Source organism: Lethenteron reissneri, chromosome 67 (genome assembly GCF_015708825.2).
Source record: "Lethenteron reissneri isolate LAM-NWPU_2019-01 chromosome 67, ASM1570882v1, whole genome shotgun sequence".
Classification (NCBI taxonomy): domain Eukaryota; kingdom Metazoa; phylum Chordata; class Hyperoartia; order Petromyzontiformes; family Petromyzontidae; genus Lethenteron; species Lethenteron reissneri.
The window spans coordinates 7,278,151-7,296,071 of record NC_083845.1 but is presented as its reverse complement, the minus strand read 5'-3'; the positions used below and the strand labels follow the sequence as shown (position 1 = coordinate 7,296,071).

General features: G+C 50.1%; 1 protein-coding gene across 1 annotated transcript in view; it reads left to right on the top strand.

Annotated features, from left to right (window-relative positions):
• Positions 1-227: 227 nt before the first annotated feature.
• The window catches only part of LOC133360143 (neurogenic locus notch homolog protein 1-like), a 123,390-nt gene continuing 105,696 nt past the window's right edge, over positions 228-17,921 (top strand). The window contains exon 1 of the mRNA XM_061578729.1: positions 228-673. Within this exon, the coding sequence (XP_061434713.1) occupies positions 616-673 (58 nt within the window). The 5' untranslated portion in view covers positions 228-615. The remainder of the gene's footprint in view (positions 674-17,921) is intronic.

The window sequence follows — 17,921 nt, the reverse complement described above, 5'->3', positions numbered from 1 at the left end:
GGAGAGTTTCGCGCTCTCCTCTCTCTCTCCTCTCGTTCTTTTCTTTTAACAAATGTCTCGTCGAAGTTAACCTAATCGTCAAACTCGGGAGGGCGAGGGCGTTTCTTCAACGTTTTCGGTTTAGTTTTTGCTATTTGGGCGAAGACTTTGCGAAGAAAATCGTCTTGGAAGTCGAGGGGTTGGTTGTTGGTGACAATAATTTGGGGGGGTAGGGGGGGCGGGGACTTTTAAATGTTAAACTAAAAACAATTCTAATTCTCCCCACGCTTAACTAAAATGTTACAATAATCTGGGGGGCGCGGGGCGGACGACACAAATGTAAGAAGATACAATTTTATTTAGAGGAATACAAATTTTAAATGTGTTTGTGTGTGTAAAATTTGGCTTAAACTGCATAGAAAACACGTTGAGGTCGGTGTATAAGTGTGGTACACTAGGAGTGCCTTTGTTACTTGACACGTTAATCGTTAGCGCGGATTTTTCCTCAAGACTTGTGAGAGAGAGCAAGAAAGAAAGAAAGAGTCTTTTGTTAGTTGAATTTTTCAACGTTTTATTTTGTTTTAACAACAAAAACAACAACAACAAAAACCATCACATTTCCTCACCGCCGCACCAATGGAGCTACTCCTGTTCGCCCTTCTGTTGGTCACCGTCGTCAGGTCTTCTGCCAAAGGTACGAACACTTAAACACTTAAACACACAAACACATTAATGCGTTACATCTTACCACGCTAAGCGACATTAACAAAGAACAACTTTGGGGTCTTTCGTTAAAGTCACTTAGGATGGGTTCGAATTAATTTTAAAATAAACAAAACTACGACGTTTCGATGGCAGCTAAGTTTTTCGCTCATTGTATTTTATTATAATTAGAACCCAACTCGGTGACTTTAACGAAATACGCTAAAAAAGTCGAGATTTTACGAAGTTTACTGTACACAAAGACAAAGATCCCCCGTGTAGCTGCCGGGGCAAGGGCACTGTAGGTGCACCTGTACCACGCCCGGCCGCCTTTGTCTCTCCAAAGACATACAGCCTTAACAGACTATATTCTTAGGTTGTTTCCGGTAAAGTCACGTAGGTAAAACATCAAAATTAATGTAAATAAAATAAACAAAAATCACGACGTTTCGGAGGCAACACAGACTTTTGGGAAGTGCTCTAAGTAATCGCCTTTAAAGGCCATCACAGCACCACGCACAGATCAGGTCCTCATTTGAGGCCGAGTCGACCTAGGGGGAGGCTCAGGACCGGTTCGGATTAATCGTCGCTGGTGGTGTCCGTGAGCGGGAATCGAAGCGAATGTTTCGTGGCGCTAACCGCTGCACCACCGCTCCCCACAGGTAAACACCACCATCACCATCAACAACAACAACAACATCATTATCATCATCAACTTCGTGAGACAAAGTCTCTATCCACTGCTAGATGAGAGAGTTGAGAGGAAACGCAAAAAGTTTCGGCGAGGGATGAGATGTGGAGCCGGTTGGGTCAAAGGTTGTGTAAATGGGTCTTGATTTGGAGTCATATTCTTAGGTTTTTTCGGTAAAGTCACGTAGGTAAAACATCAAAATTAATAAAAATAAAATAAAGATCACGACGTTTCGGAGGCATCTTTATTTTATTTTTATTAATTTTGATGTTTTACCTACGTGACTTTACCGAAAAAACCTAAGAATATGAATCCTTGCAGTCACGAAAGCTTCAAATCTAGAATTGATTTGGAGTTTTCGTAAATGCATGAATCCACAACTCTTTGGTTCTTTCGGTAAAGTCACGTAGGTAGAAAAATAAAATATTTAAAACATGTATACCGACGTGAAATATATACCTACGTGACTTTACCGAAAGAACCAAAGAGTATTGGTTTCTGTTGGGGTTTGGCGAAAAACCAAATGTGGTGGTCGTGGTTGATTGAGGGAGGAGATGGAGCGAACTAACGGGGGATGATTGCCCACGACGTTCATCCAGCAGTGGATCGCTCTTCGTGTCACGTGTTGTACACGCGCTGTGTGTGTACTCTACAAAGTAACAGGAAGACCTTCTGTATCCTGTGAACAGATTGTTGGGGCCGGTGCTGTTTGTAGCGAGTAGCAGCCACGCCCGGCCGCCTTTGTCTCCCTTAGTGGGTGACGCTTAACTACACACCGCTACACCGGGTCACTGATTTGAGGCCGAGTCGATCTAGGGGAGAGTCCCCAGGGCCGGTTCGGATAATCGTCACCGATGTTGGTCGTGGTGAGCGGGAATCGAACTCGGGTCACCGGTTTTCGCAGCGTAGCGCGCTAACCGCTGCGCCACCGCTCCCCCCGGAACGCACAAAGACAAAGATCCCCCCTCAACAGTATAGCTTTAAGAGACATGGGGGGGGGGGGCAAGTGCTGTTAGCACTATGAAGGCCGGGGAGGGTGTGAGTGGGTGGCCAGTACCACACAAAGGCACCCTCAGACGCATAACTCATGGCAATGTTACTGCGCAGTGCGATTTAACGGCGGCACTTGCTCAATCAGCTGCTGGATAGAGGCCCTGAAGAATGTCTTTAGACCATAACTTTTCTCAGCCCCCCCCCCCTCTCCTTCCACGCTCGTGGGTGCCGGGCGCGAAACGTCGATCACCGCTGATGCTGACCGTTCGTTTCGAACGCGTGACCCCGGGAGGAGATTTCCTAGAGGTTTTGGAGCGATTTCCACCATCCAGCCGTGGAGTTAACAAAAGGGGTATGGGGGGGGGCCTGTTGATTTATTTCACCAGTGGAAGCCGCGATCTACCCTACTGCTGGATGAAGGCCGACCCCCCCCCCCCACACGAAGCCCTTTTTACATCTTTCACCATCCCCGCGATGTTCAGGGGCGCGGCGGTGGCTAGGAGATGTTGACTACCTCGCCTGGTATACAGGAGGTCGTGGGTTCGATCCCGACCCTGACGCCGGCTGTTGTATATGTGGAGTTTGCGTGTCTCTCTCTCTCATCATCATCACGGTGGCTAGGAGATGTTAACTACCTCGTCTGGTATACAGGAGGTTGTGGGTTTTATCCCGACCCTGACGCCTGCTGCTGTATATGTGGAGTTTGCGTGTCTCTCTCTCTCATCATCATCACGGTGGCTAGGATATGTTAACTACCTCGCCTGGTGTGCAGGAGGTCGTGGGTTCGATCCCGACCCTAACGCCTGCTGCTGTATATTTGGAGTTTGCGTGTCTCTCTCTCTCATCATCATCACGGTGGCTAGGAGATGTTAACTACCTCGCCTGGTGCACAGGAGGTCGTGTGTTCGATCCCGACCTTGACGCCGGCTGCTGTATATTTGGAGTTTGCGTGTCTCTCTCATCATCACGGTGGCTAGGAGATGTTAACTACCTCGCCTGGTGTGCAGGAAGTCGTGGGTTCGATCCCGATCCTGACGCCGGCTGCTGTATATTTGGAGTTTGCCTGTCTCTCTCATCATCACGGTGACTAGGAGATGTTGACTACCTCGCCAGGTGTACAGGAGGTCGTGGGTTCGATCCCGACCCTGACGCCTGTTGTATATTTGGAGTTTGCATGTCTCTCTCATCATCATCACGGTGACTAGGAGATGTTAACTACCTCGCCTGGTATACAGGAGGTCGTGGGTTCGATCCCGATCCTGACGCCGGCTGCTGTATATTTGGAATTTGCGTGTCTCTCTCTCTCATCATCATCACGGTGGCTAGGAGATGTTAACTACCTCGCCTGGTATGCAGGAGGTCGTGGGTTCGATCCCGATCCTGACGCCGGCTGCTGTATATTTGGAATTTGCGTGTCTCTTTGCTCTCCCCGTGGCCGCATGGATTTGTCTCTGGGTTTTCCGGTTTTTTCCTCCCACGTTTAGAAGCAACATCACGCGTTCGAGAGTATTTGATTATTGCTATACATTTCCACGTGATGATGATGATAGGCGACTTCGTTTTGTTTGCATTGATTACTGCTATACATTTCCACGTGATGATGATGATGATAATAGTTGTGTTTGCATTTGTGGCCAAGTCGCTTCTGAAAATAAGCTCCAAAACAGCTCAGTGCGCCTTAGCTGGCAAATTAAAAAGTTTAGTTTCATGGATTTACGAGCTCCATATTCCTTACTTTTAAAATAGTTCGCCAACTCTTAAACGACGTTTTGTATGTTCATTGCTATGTTTTCATCACGTTGTTATTATAAAAAAATTCAAGTTAATACCGCAATGGCAAATATGTAACATTCAACGCAAGTACGCACACACACACTTTGCTAGAGTTTTCTGGTGAATTGTTGTTTCGGAACAACGTACAAAGGAGGGTACAATCACAATATGTATCATCACCACCCGCCATGTTCTATCCACTGCTGGACAATATAGCCTCCCCAATGCGCGCACACACATTGAGTTACGTACACGCGCGGCATGGGACCTTGGAGATGGAGCGCTGCATTTGGCGCTGGCTGAGATTCGATTCGCATCGGTGGATGCAAGCTGGTGGTGGGTGATGGAGGTGGTTGAGGGTGGTGGAGGTGGTGGTGGGTGATGGAGGTGATGGAGATGGTGGTGGGTGACGGAGGTGGTGGTGGGTAATGGAGGTGGTGATGGAGGTGGTGGTGGGTGATGGAGGTGATGGAGATGGTGGTGGGTGACGGAGGTGGTGGTGGGTGATGGAGGTGGTGGTGGAGGTGGTGGTGGGTGGTGGAGGTGGTGGTGGGTGATGGTGGTGGTGGTGGGTGGTGGAGGTGGTGGTGGGTGGTGGAGGTGGTGGTGGGTGGTGGAGGTGGTGGTGGGTGATGGATGTGGTGGTGGGTGATGGAGGTGATGGAGATGGTGGTGGGTGATGGAGGTGGTGGTGGGTGACGGAGGTGGTGGTGGGTGACGGTGGTGGTGGTGGTGGGTGGTGGAGGTGGTGGTGGGTGATGGAGGTGGTGGTGGGTGATGGATGTGGTGGTGGGTGATGGAGGTGGTGGTGGGTGATGGAGGTGGTGGTGGGTGATGGAGGTGGTGGTGGGTGATGGAGGTGGTGGTGGGTGATGGAGGTGATGGAGATGGTGGTGGGTGACGGAGGTGGTGGTGGGTGATGGAGGTGGTGGTGGGTGATGGAGGTGGTGGTGGGTGATGGAGGTGGTGGTGGGTGGTGGAGGTGGTGGTGGGTGATGGAGGTGATGGAGATGGTGGTGGGTGACGGAGGTGGTGGTGGGTGACGGAGGTGGTGGTGGGTGACGGAGGTGGTGGTGGGTGATGGAGGTGGTGGTGGGTGATGGAGGTGGTGGTGGGTGACGGAGGTGGTGGTGGGTGATGGAGGTGGTGGTGGGTGATGGAGGTGGTGGTGGGTGATGGAGGTGGTGGTGGGTGATGGAGGTGGTGGTGGGTGATGGAGGTGGTGGTGGGTGGTTGATGTGGTGGTGGGTGATGGAGGTGATGGAGGTGGTGGTGGGTGACGGAGGTGGTGGTGGGTGATGGAGGTGGTGGTGAGTGGTGGTGGTGGTGGTGGGTGATGGAGGTGGTGGTGGGTGGTGGAGGTGGTGGTGGGTGGTGGAGGTGGTGGTGGGTGATGGATGTGGTGGTGGGTGATGGAGGTGGTGGGTGACGGAGGTGGTGGTGGGCGACGGAGGTGGTGGTGGGCGACAGAGGTGGTGGTGGGTGACGGAGGTGGTGGTGGGTGATGGAGGTGGTGGGTGACGGAGGTGGTGGTGGGTGATGGAGGTGGTGGTGGGTGATGGAGGGGGGGTGGAGGCCTTCATCCAGCAGTGGATTGACCCTGGTCACCGCCCGAGGAGTTTGCGTGTCTGGGCTGAACGATTAATCGATTTTAAATCGATTAATCGCAATTTAAAACAATTATAATCGCAAAGGCTGCGATTTTTTGCGATTTGAAAAGTCCTCTTACTTTCTTATTGCAATTGTTTTATTATTATTTATTGAACTTAATTATTTTGTTTGCTTGTTCTATTTCAATTACACATTTTTTATAAATCCATGTTGGAAACAATTCATATATTTTAAGTTCTCATCCTTGCATTAGAATATAAAGAGCAGTTCATATGTTGATGATATCATGTGGTAATGCTCCATCACACGTTTTAAATCTATTACACAGTAAAGCTTGACTTGAAACATTTTTATCGCAAATAAAATTCGCAATATCTGCCAGAAAAATCTCAAATTCGATATTTTCCCCAAACCGTTCAGCCCTCGTTGGCATCACGCTCGCGAGTTCAAACTCGTGGTGGTTTTGAGTTTATTCTGAACTCGCGTCTTTCACAACCTCTGCTCGTTGTCGTCGTGTGTGTAGTTGGTTGTCATTCCCTCCCCCGCCGCACCTCCGATCAGCCGCCGCGGTTGTGCTACGTACGGTGCGAAAGAAGTTGTCACATTTGTGGCAACGAGCTTCATAGCTCATCGGATTCCTCGAGGTGTGAAAGTGAATGTTGCCATTCGGGAGCGAGTGGGTTTATCAAGCGAATAAATCCGTGGAAGAGTTTGTGTGAAGGACTCTTTTGTGGTGGTGTTTAAGTGTTAGGTGGCATACCAGCGTTTACTGATCTGGCCAATGGACCACTGCCGAACAACCCCCCCACCTACGTGCAAGATTTCTAAACAAGATTTAGACGCTGTCGCCTCGACAGACCTGGTCTTCACCTGAGGACGGCTGCTTGTGTTGTGGCCGAAACGTCGTGAGAATTATTTTATAATGTTTTATTATTTTATTACTTCCCTTCTACGTGACTTTACCGAAAGAACCAAGAAGATGAATCCCTGCAGTCACGAAAGCTTTAAATCGAAATTTAAGTCCCCTCGCCTCGAATTACACCCGAGGCTATTGGGCGGGCGGGCGGGGGGGGCTGGTGCCCTCATCCAGCAGTGGAACGAATTTGTCATCAGTTATTGTGTAGTGTTTGTTGTTCCATTCATTGGCTACCACATTGAGATAAGCCCCCCCCCTCCTCCCCCCTTAACTTGTATTTAAGAACTTGTATCTTGGAATTTTTGCTTCACTTGATACAGTAAATTTAGCTTTGACGGTCCCACCTGATGACGGAGACTTGTGTTGCCTCCGAAACGTCGTGATTTGTTATTTTACTTTTATTTTACTTTCATTAATTATAATGTAATTTTTTACCTACGTGACTTTACCGAAAAAACCTAAGAGTATGAATCCTTGCAGTCACGAAAGCTTTAAATCTAGAATGTTGTTGTTATGGTTGTGGTGGTGGTGGTGTTGATGGTGGTGGTGGTGGGATGACACTCCCCAAACTTCCCCCGATCCCCCACCACCACCCCATCCCAGTGAGCGAGGCGTTGTCAGAGACTTGAACCGGTCTCTCCTCGCCTTGGCTGGGAGCCGTGTGCGTGTCACCGGTACAGTCGATGCCCTGCAGGGGAACTCCTCCACGTATGTCGGCAAAATGTGTTGGTACTTGTTCAGAATGTTGTAGCCAGGCACAGAGAGAGAGAGAAGGAGGAAGGGGGGTGGGCGAGTGGATTTTTAATATTTTATTTGTCAAGGCACGTACGGTCCTTCCCCTCCACCAACTAAGCTGCTGCTGCTGCTGCTACGCTGTTGTAGATGGTTTTCAGAAGCGGCTTTGCTCATCGCAAACTACGATGCAACTATCACGGAAGTGGTTTATCTTGTGCGGGAAGTCGGGGGGGGGGATTTATCACAGCCAGATGTTAGCTACCTCTCCAGGCGATCGAGCGAACGCAACATTCTAGATTTGAAGCTTTCGTGACTGCAAGGATTCATACTCGCACGCCACAGAAAAATTACCTACGTAAAGTCACGTAGGTAAAAAATAAAATAAATGAAAAATCTAAATTAAATCACTGTCGTGATTTTGCCGTGGCGTGTTCCACATGAATTCGGAGGCTTTTGTTGCTTCCGAAACGTCGTGATTGAATTTAGTTGTTTTCATTTATTTTATTACCAAAGAGTACGAACGCAACATTTTGGCAGCGCGAGTAGGACTGAGCGGCGTAGCAGCAGCAGCATCATCATCATCATCGCACAAGGCATTGGGATACTGCTGGATGCTAGCCAACCTGCATCTCGTGCACGTTATAGCCGACCGCGCTTTTCTCATCGCTAGTATTTGTTTATATGTTCTTTAAATGTTTTGCGTTGAGTCTGGCTCTGCCGACTTCTTGTCCCGAGTGTGAAGGCGGCATTTGGGATCGTCGTCAACAATGCCCTGCGGTTATTGAGACCGACTTTGGGGGGTTGGCGGGGGTCACAAAAAAAATGCTCGTAGATAGGTCAAGTGGGCTTTACCTGGCAAGAATAAGTTTTACTTTCTCTGGCAATTTAAAGCGGTTCAGATGTTACAAACACAAAACCGAAAGCTTTTGTAAGGAATCATGTCTGCATCGAACGCACATCTTGTGGTGAGCATGCAAACAACACATCTTAACGCCTGTTTTATTTTAACATCTTCTTAACGCAACAGTTTTATAGTCAGAAAGGGTGAAACCTATTCTTATATTTTTCTTCTTGGTTCTTTCGGTAAAGTCACGTAGAAGGGAAATAATAAAATAATAAAAATAAAACATAAAATAATTCTCACGACGTTCCACAACTAGTGACTAATCCCATATCTGCATTTCCCATAAATATGCTAAATTCCTATTGATATGCTAATAATTTTGTCAAGGCGCCCTTCCCCCCTCCAACCCAGCTTAAATATACGCTGCCAAGCTTGGTGGTGTTCATTCAGACGCTGTCTTTCCGACAGACCTGTTCTTCACCTGAGGACGGCTGCTTGCTTTGTGGCCGAAACGTCGTGATGATTATTTTATTATGTTTTATTTTTTATTATTTTATTATTTCCCTTCTACGTGACTTTCCCGAAAGAACCAAGAAGATGAATTCCTACAGTCACGAAAGCTTTAAATCGAAACCTATTCTTATATTGTGATATTGGCAAGGGATGTCCCATGATGTAGCTCCTGACCTCGAGGTATACATGTCCTGAAGGTGTCATTGTGTTTGTGATGTTCGCCTATTGGCGTCCTCTGGACTAATGTTGTCTGAGACTAGGCTCTAAAGAAAGCTGTCTCTGGTGAGGACCAATCGGTTTCAAAGACCGTGCATCATATACTATCAACAACAAGGCAACTCCTATGACTAATTGGGAATGGGACGCAAGCGTAGGATTGATCACCCTGTCGCTGGCCGCTTTTGGGGAGGGTGTATAGTATGAAAGGCCGAAACACCCTAGGAACCAAAGGTTCACTACTGACGATGCGCTCCCCAAATATCACCAGGCTCTCTGTTCATGAACTCTTGGAAGTGCTTGCACAAAGGATAGCAACATCTCATCCTGTGTTCTTGGAATCAGAGCATGTGTTTTGTTTGCATGTTCACAACAAGTTTGTGTGGTTGATGCAGACATAATTCCTTGATAAAGGTTTCAGTCAGTTGTTTTAACATCTTAACACAACTGTTTTATGTCCAGAAAGGGTAAAACCTATTCTTATATTGTGATCCTGGCAATGGAGGTCCCATGATGTAGCTGGTAAATTAAAATATAGTTTAGTTTTATTAGTATTGTTTTCTGATTTACTTTGCACCCCTATCGTGTGTTGTTGTTGTTGTAGTAATGTTTGGACCCCCGTCGCCCCACTGGACATCTGTAACACGAAAAACGCTTCATAGCTCATCGGATTCCCTCCTGCAGTATAAATGCAGATTCGCAACATGTTGCTTGGAGCCCCGATGGCAACGTCGTGGCCAGGAGAGAGACAGACCGAGCGAGAGAGTTCACGTCGTTTTGCCTTTCCTCCGTCGATGGAACGCCCAGACCTGAAGTGGCTTTACCATTTGGTGTCCATTAGTTCATGGTTTGCGTGGCCAGAGTCTCACCGCTGCTACTGCTGCTGCTCGCGGATCGTGGCTGGACCTTAAACTCCCGTTCCTCGGAGGAGGCGTGCACATCGTCGGCCTGATGATGTGTCCGATGCGGTCGACGATTTGCGGCGGCGGCGGCGGCGGCGAAGATTGCCAAAGAGACACTGCTGATGAGAAACCGTGTGTCGAAACCAATCCCTCAAACGTGGGTACCCTGTGCGGCGGGGTTGTTAAACATCGCCGCTGTGGATACAAAGGCGGTCGGGCGTGGTGGTGGTGGTGGTGGTGGTGCTGGCCACCCCACACCCCTCGCTTCGTGTGCCGTGCCGGCCTTCGTAGGTGCAGGTGCTCGCTAAACAGCCCTTGCCCCAACAGTCTGTTGAGGCTACACGGTGGGGGGCGGGGGGGTGTCTTTGTCTTTGTCGAAACCAGACCCAGGACATTGGTGGAGGCAGCCGAGATAAGAGTCTCCTGAAGTGATGTTGCAGTACTGCCGAGGATGGAATGTGTAAACACGTTTGCGACGTGAAGAGGCAGACACGGAAAGTGGCCGCGTTGTCTGCTTATTTAATCCGCGCTCTGTTTGAAGAAGTTCCATTTCTCCATCGCCTCCCCCCCACCCCCTAAACAAACCAATAAAGTGGTTTGCTCCAAAGTAATTGTCGTGCACCTGGGTAAACCCAGCATGTTCAAAGGGGGGGGGAGTGGTGGGTTGAGTGGTTGAGCCCGCGGGGCAGTTTACAAATGCCTATAGACCCTGATGGAAATGGTTTCTTCCAGAGTCGTTTGCGTGCGCTGCGCGCCACACCTTAAGAGAGGTCCATTAAATACTTTGACTTTGTTGGACACTCTCTGCAGGTGTCTCTGCGTCAGCCGTGGAACGTACTTTGTTCTATGAAGGAATTGTCGGGCAGTGGTGCTCGCAGCGTGAGCAGGAGGGAGAGATTGTATCCCACCCCAAGTATCTAAAGTGGGGATTTGGTGGGGGGGGTCATGGGAAAATTAAATATGTTGTGCATCAATTATCAGATCACAAATCATCATCGTCATCAGGCATGGCAAGTCTGTTTTGTCTCACCCACGCTCCGGTTCCGCCACCACCAAACACTGCAGGTCACACGCAACACAATTCACTTGCACGCTCACCCGTCCACTGACTCGCCCACTCACTCACTCACCCACTCACTTGCCACATTGCAGGTCACACACAACACAATTCACTTGCACACTCACCCGTTCACTCACTCGCCCACTCACTCACCCACTCACTCACCCACTCACTCGCCACACTGCAGGTCACACACAACACAATTCACTTGCACGCTTACCCGACCACTCGCTTGCCCACTCACCCGCCCACTCACCCACTCGCCCACTCACTCACCCTCTCACTCGCCCTCTCACTCGCCACACTGCAGGTCACACGCAACACAATTCACTTACACGCTCACCCGTCCACTCGCTTGCACACTCACCCACTCGCCCATTCACCCACTCGTTCACCCACTCACTTGCTAAGTCATTCACCCACTCACTCACTCAGCCACTCACTCACCCACTCGTTCACCCACTCACTTGCTAAGTCACTCACCCACTCATTCAGCCACTCACTCACCCACTCACTTGCTAAGTCACTCACCCACTCACTCACTCAGCCACTCACTCACCCACTCGTTCACCCACTCACTTGCTAAGTCACTCACTCACTCAGCCACTCACTCACCCACTCGTTCACCCACTCACTTGCTAAGTCACTCACTCACTCAGCCACTCATTCACCCACTCATTCACCCACTCACTTGCTAAGTCACTCACCCACTCGTTCACCCACTCGTTCACCCACTCGTTCACCCACTCACTTGTTAAGTCACTCAGCCACTCACTCACCCTCTCACTTGCCAACTCACCCGCTCGCTCACCACTGCAGGTCACTCACAACACACTCACTTGCACACTCGCTGGAGACACGCGTTACGCTGTTATCCGTTACACCTTTGCGATTGCTCTTTGGTGCTGGCCACTTGATGCCCTGTGGGCCCTGCACTCGGCAACTATCATCCACTGCTGGATGAAACCCTTCTGACGGCCACCACTTAAGGAATCCTTTCGAAACAGCAATGCCCATCTTGCACAGGAGGCACCCACATCGTTCCATCTCTTCCTCCGGCGTGCATGGAGGGCGAGCACACTATGGTGACTATGAGATGTTAACGACCTCGCCTGGTGTACAGGAGGTTGTGGGTTAGATCCCGACCCTGACGCCTGCTGCTGCTGTATATTTGGAGTTTGCGGTGTCTCTCTTTCTCTCATCATCATCATCACGGTGGCTAGGAGATGTTGACTACCTCGCCTGGTGTACAGGAGGTCGTGGGTTAGATCCCGACCCTGACGCCTGCTGCTGTATATTTGGAGTTTGCGGTGTCTCTCTTTCTCTCATCTTCATCATCACGGTGGCTAGGAGATGTTGACTACCTCGACTGGTGTACAGGAGGTCGTGGGTCGGATCCCGACCCTGACGCCTGCTGCTGTATATTTGGAGTTTGCGGTGTCTCTCTTTCTCTCATCATCATCATCACGGTGGCTAGGAGATGTTGACTACCTCGCCTGGTGTACAGGAGGTCGTGGGTTGGATCCCGACCCTGACGCCTACTGCTGTATATTTCGAGTTTGCGTCTCTCTCACACCCCGTGATCACGTGGATTTTTCTCGGGGTTCCTCCAGTTTTTACCTCCCACATTTTAGAACCAACGTCACGCGTTCAGAGTATTTGTCTATTGCTATAGATTTCACACACGACGACGACTATGATAAGCCACTCCGTTGAAGAGGTGATTTGTGATGGCCGGGGGGGGGTTCGTTTCTCGCAAAATAAATATCCGTGTAGCTCAGTGAGGTGGCCTTACCGAGTAAAATATAAAAAAGTTAAATGGTGATTTTATAACCGGAGACGTTGACCCCCCCCCAGTGGTTTCCTGCCCCCTCTCCGCCGGTGGCGCTATCCGAGCCCCAGCGCGGCCTGCGGGACGCCGCAGACTCCTGCACGTTCCGCCGCTGTTCGCCACCGTGATGATGATGATGAGAGAGAGACACGCAAACTCCAAATATACAGCAGCAGGCGTCGGGGTTGGGATCGAACCCACGAACCTCCTGTACACCAGGCGAGGTAGTTGACATCTCCTAGCCACCGTGATGATGATGATGATGATGAGAGAAAGAGAGACACGCAAACTCCAAATATACAGCAGCAGGCGTCAGGGTCGGGATATAACCCACGACCTCCTGTACACCAGGCGAGGTAGTTAACATCTCCTCGCCACCGTGATGATGATGAGAGAGAGAGACACACACAAACTCCAAATATACAGCAGCAGGCATCAGGGTCGTGATCGAACCCACGACCTCCTGCACACCAGGCGAGGTAGTTAACATCTCCTAGCCACCGTGATGATGATGAGAGAGAGAGAAACACGCAAACTCCAAATATACAGCAGCAGGCATCTGGGTCGGGATCATCATCATCATCATCGTCGCCGCTCATCCATCACTCCAGAGGACAAACGTCGCGTCGCAAAAGCGGGCGAGCATTTCGCCGGATCAACTTGGATGCGTGGTGTTTCATCCTTCGGTTTTTCTTTCTGTTGTCGTCGTCGTTGTTGTTGTCGTTGTTGTTGTGTTGCGTGGTGTGTCGAGCAGCACTGACAACTGCAATTACATGGGGAGCGGCCGTTCGTTTTCTCTTCTTTAATTGCTATGATCGTGACCGCTGCGGTGTGGCAAATCAGGTCACGCTCTTAATCGCGGAAATTTGCAAACGACCCACGACCAAATTGCAGCGCGTTTAATCGCCGTGGCCCCGGCGCTGCCGTGCGGATAAGTTTTTTGGGCGGCTTTCGATGGCTGGGAATGCTGCGACTTTAATCTGCCCAGAGCACAGAGACGGGGCCACGGGGCGAAATCTCTAAGGGGTTTTGAGTCTGAGCCGGCGGTCTGAGATTAAAAGTGGGTTCTTAAGTGTAGAGAGCGGGGTGGTGGTGGGGGGTGTGGGGGTTATTGGATCATCTTTGACCAAAGTTACATGGCCCTGATCTCCCCCCCCCCCCAGCCCCCACCCCTCCCCCCGCCCCCTCCCCCAGGTAACCCACGGTTAACCCGATCGGGCAGGGGCTCAAACTGCGAGACACTCTGGCCAACGTGTAGGAGGGTTTAGGCCAACGGTGGAAGAGTAGGCCAACAACACCCTCGAGAGATGGGGTAGGGGGGTGGGTGGGGGGCGGGCGGGCCCCCCCCCCCTTTTTTTAGTATACCCCCCTTACAATTTGGATGCTTCTTTCGTCGGCGGCGGTGGCGTGCGTGAGCGAATCGGTCGCAAAGATCCTGGAGTGAATTTTCCTATAGACCTCCTACCCCTCTCCCCCCCCCCCCCCCCTCTATGCCCCCTCCCCCTCCACCCACTGTTGAAGAGAGAGAAGATGGCATCTCGGATGCCGTCTCACCTGGCTCGCAATGAAAGGGTGGAGGAGGTGGTTGTGGTGGTGGTGGTTGAGTGATTGAATGGCTCCTGGGCTGATGTTGACACAGTAAACACACACAACAACAACAAAAACCTCGGCCGCTTTTTTGTTCAACAGGCCCGTTTGTTCATCGCCATCTCTCTCGCTCTTTCGTGGATGTTCAGCCGAGGATTGTAACTTCTTGATTCTCCTCCGATGTGTGTCTGTGCGCGCGCATGTGTTCAAGTCGTGTGCCGGAGCGGCGGTGCAGCGGTTAGCGCTACGCTGTGTGTGTGTCTGAGTGTGTGTGTGTCTGAGTGTCTGTGTGTCTCTGAGTGTATGTGTGTCTCTGAGTGTCTGTGTGTGTTTGTGTCAGTGTGTGTCTGGGGAGCGGCGGTGCAGCGGTTAGCGCTATGCTGTGTGTGTGTCTCTGAGTGTGTGTGTCTCTGAGTGTTTGTGTGTGTTTGTGTCTGTGTGTGTGGGGGGGGGGGAGCGGCGGTGCAGCGGTTAGCGCTACGCTGTGTGTGTCTCTGAGTGTGTGTGTCTCTGAGTGTGTGTGTGTGTCTCTGAGGGCAGGGCTGTGTGTGTGTCTCTGAGTGTTTATGTGTGTTTGTGTCTGTGTGTGTGGGGGGGGGGAGCGGCGGTGCAGCGGTTAGCGCTACGCTGTGTGTGTCTCTGAGTGTGTGTGTCTCTGAGTGTGTGTGTGTGTTGTGTCTCTGAGTGTGTGTGTGTGTCTCTGAGTGTCTGTGTGTCTCTGAGTGTCTGTGTGTGTTTGTGTCTGTGTGTGTGGGGAGCGGCGGTGCAGCGATTAGCGCTACGCTGTGTGTGTGTCTCTGAGTGTGTGTGTGTCTCTGAGTGTGTGTGTGTGTCTCTGAGTGTCTGTGTGTGTTTGTGTCTCTGAGTGTGTGTGTGTGTGGGGAGCGGTGGTGTAGCGATTAGTGCGCTGCGCTACGAACCCGGCGACCCGAGTTCGATTCCCGCTCACGTCCAACACCCACAGTGACGATTATCTGTACTGGTCCTGGGCCTCTCATTAGGTCGACTCGGCCTCAAATGAGTACCTGGTGCGGTGTGCAAACATCGCCACTAGGGGGGGAGACAAAGGCGGCCGGGCGTGGTGTTGGCCACCCACCCCCTCGCACGGAACGTTTGTTGGTGTACCCTGCCTTTTTGAATTGATGGTGCAAAGTTCGAAGGCTGTGTGCGGGCACAACACTTTCCGTCAGCGGTTGGCACGTGTTGGCACTTGCAGGGCTGTCTGTGGAACTTTAGCCCCGCGCATGTATCGGCATTGCCACTGTCTTAGGACCGCGCGAGCTAAAAATGATCTCTGACTTTCGCCGTATGAGGAAGGGGGGGGCTGTTATTGTTTCATGTTGGTTTCTCGAAATCTGGAGGAATCCGGTGATTGAGGGATGAGAGTTTGCGCATTTTTTTTTTAAACGTGCGATTTTGATTATTTTGTTTGCGGTCTCTCTCTCTCTCCCCGTGGCCGCGTGGATTTTTCTCCCTGGTCGTCCAGGTTTCCCCCCCCCCCCCCCACATTTAGAATCAACGTCGCCCCCATGCATTCAAAGAGTTTTTGGCTACCGCTATAATTTTCCACGTGATGATTGATGACTGTGTAATAATGAGCCACTGGGTTGTGTTGGCATTTGTGGCCAAGTTGCTTCCGTAAAGAAAGCTACATCGCTGTTCAGTGGGCCTTAGCTGGCAAAATAAACAGTTTCGTTTCATGGATATATGAGCTCCATCGTCCTTAATTTTAAAAATAGGAAAGCTGTCTCGGGTGTGGACCAATCAACTTCAAGGACAGTGCATAACATCAGAGTTATGTTTTTTGTTTGCATTATGACTGCAGGTATTGTGGTCTATGTAAACATGACTCCTCGTAAAAAAGGTGTCAGTTTTGTTGTCAGATGAAAGGGTAAAAAACAATTATATTTTTTACTAGCAAATGAGGTTCCAATGGTGTAAACGTTTTGTACGTTCATTGGGTATGTTTGACCTTGTTGTTATTACATATGTTTGAAGTTAATACTACAATGGCAAACGTGTAATTTTTGTTAACGTATTTGGCGACAGTAACTGCTATAAATTTGCACGTGATGATGATGTTTGACAGGCCATCTCGTTGAGCTTATTTGTTGTGACCAGGTCTCTTCTGGGAAAGAAGCTAATAGCTTATTGGTTCTTTCGGTAAAGTCACGTAGAATGGAAATAATAAAATAACAAAAAATAAAGCATAATAAAATAATTCTCTCTGTGAGAATTTTATGTTTTATTTTAATTATTTTATTATTTCCATTCTACGTGACTTTACCGAAAGAACCAAGAAGATGAATCCCTGCAGTCACGAAAGCTTTAAATCGAAATTTAAGCTAATAAGCTCCGCACGATCTGACGTGTTCGTAAATGTCATTATCGTTGCTATTTCGTTTTTCTCTTTGTCAATTTGCTTGCTCATCCCACGTGGGGTGAGTCTCGAGTCGCAAAAGTGAGGGCCTCATTCGAGGAGCCTCATCCTTTGTGAGTTTCTTCAAATTCCTCGGGTTGAGCAAAAAAATCAAATTAAACCCGCAGAAACTTCCAGCTTGGCCACCCAACGATGTTGATTCTGCAGCCACACCAACTTGAAAATATGTCGCTGTGAGGAATTAAGGGGGGGCGGGCGTGCAGTTGGCGGTGTGGGGGGGGGCGGCGGCGATGTTATATTTTTTTTTAAACAATTGGGGGACATTATGTTCAGTTTGCGATAGCGTCTCCGTCATTTTTTTTGTTCAGAAATTATGGGGTGGGGAGTTCGCGTATTTTTTAATGGTGGTCGTGATGCCAATTGTTAGCTTAACTTTCTTGGCAATTTGATAGCTTGGCAGTTGTGTGTGTGTGGGGAGCGCGCGTGTGTGTGTGTGGGGAGTGGTGGTGTAGTGGTTAGCGCTACGCTGCGCTATGAACCCAGCCACCCGAGTTCGATTCCCGCTCACGGCCAACAACGCCTGCAACGATTATCTGAACCGGTCCTGGGCCTCCCCTAGGTAGACTCGGCCTCAACACGAGTACCTAGTGCGGTGTAGTAAACATCGCCACTGGGGAGACGAAGGCGGCCGGGCGTGGTGCTGGCCACCCACCCCCTCGTGTGCCACAGTGCCGGCCTTCGTAGGTGCTCGCTAACAGCACTTGCTCCTACAGTCTGTTAAGGCTACACGGGGGATCTTTGTCTTTGTGTGTGTGTGTACGCGCGTGCGTGTTCTGCTGTCCAGAATATTGCCTGCGCGTGTGTGTGCCGGCACCACCACCACCAACACCACCACCAACCAGCCCTCACCACCAACACAACCACCAACACCACCAACACCACCACTACCAACACCGCCACCACCAACACCACCACTACCACCAACAACACCACCAACATCACCACCAACAACACCACCAACATCACCACCACCACCAACATCACCACCACCACCAACATCACCACCAACACCACCAACACCACCACCAACACGAGTGACTATTAAACCGAACCGATCCTGGTACCTCCCCTAGGTCGACTCGGCCTCGAATGAGTCAGCCGTCGCAGTCGGCTGTAAAAACATCGCCC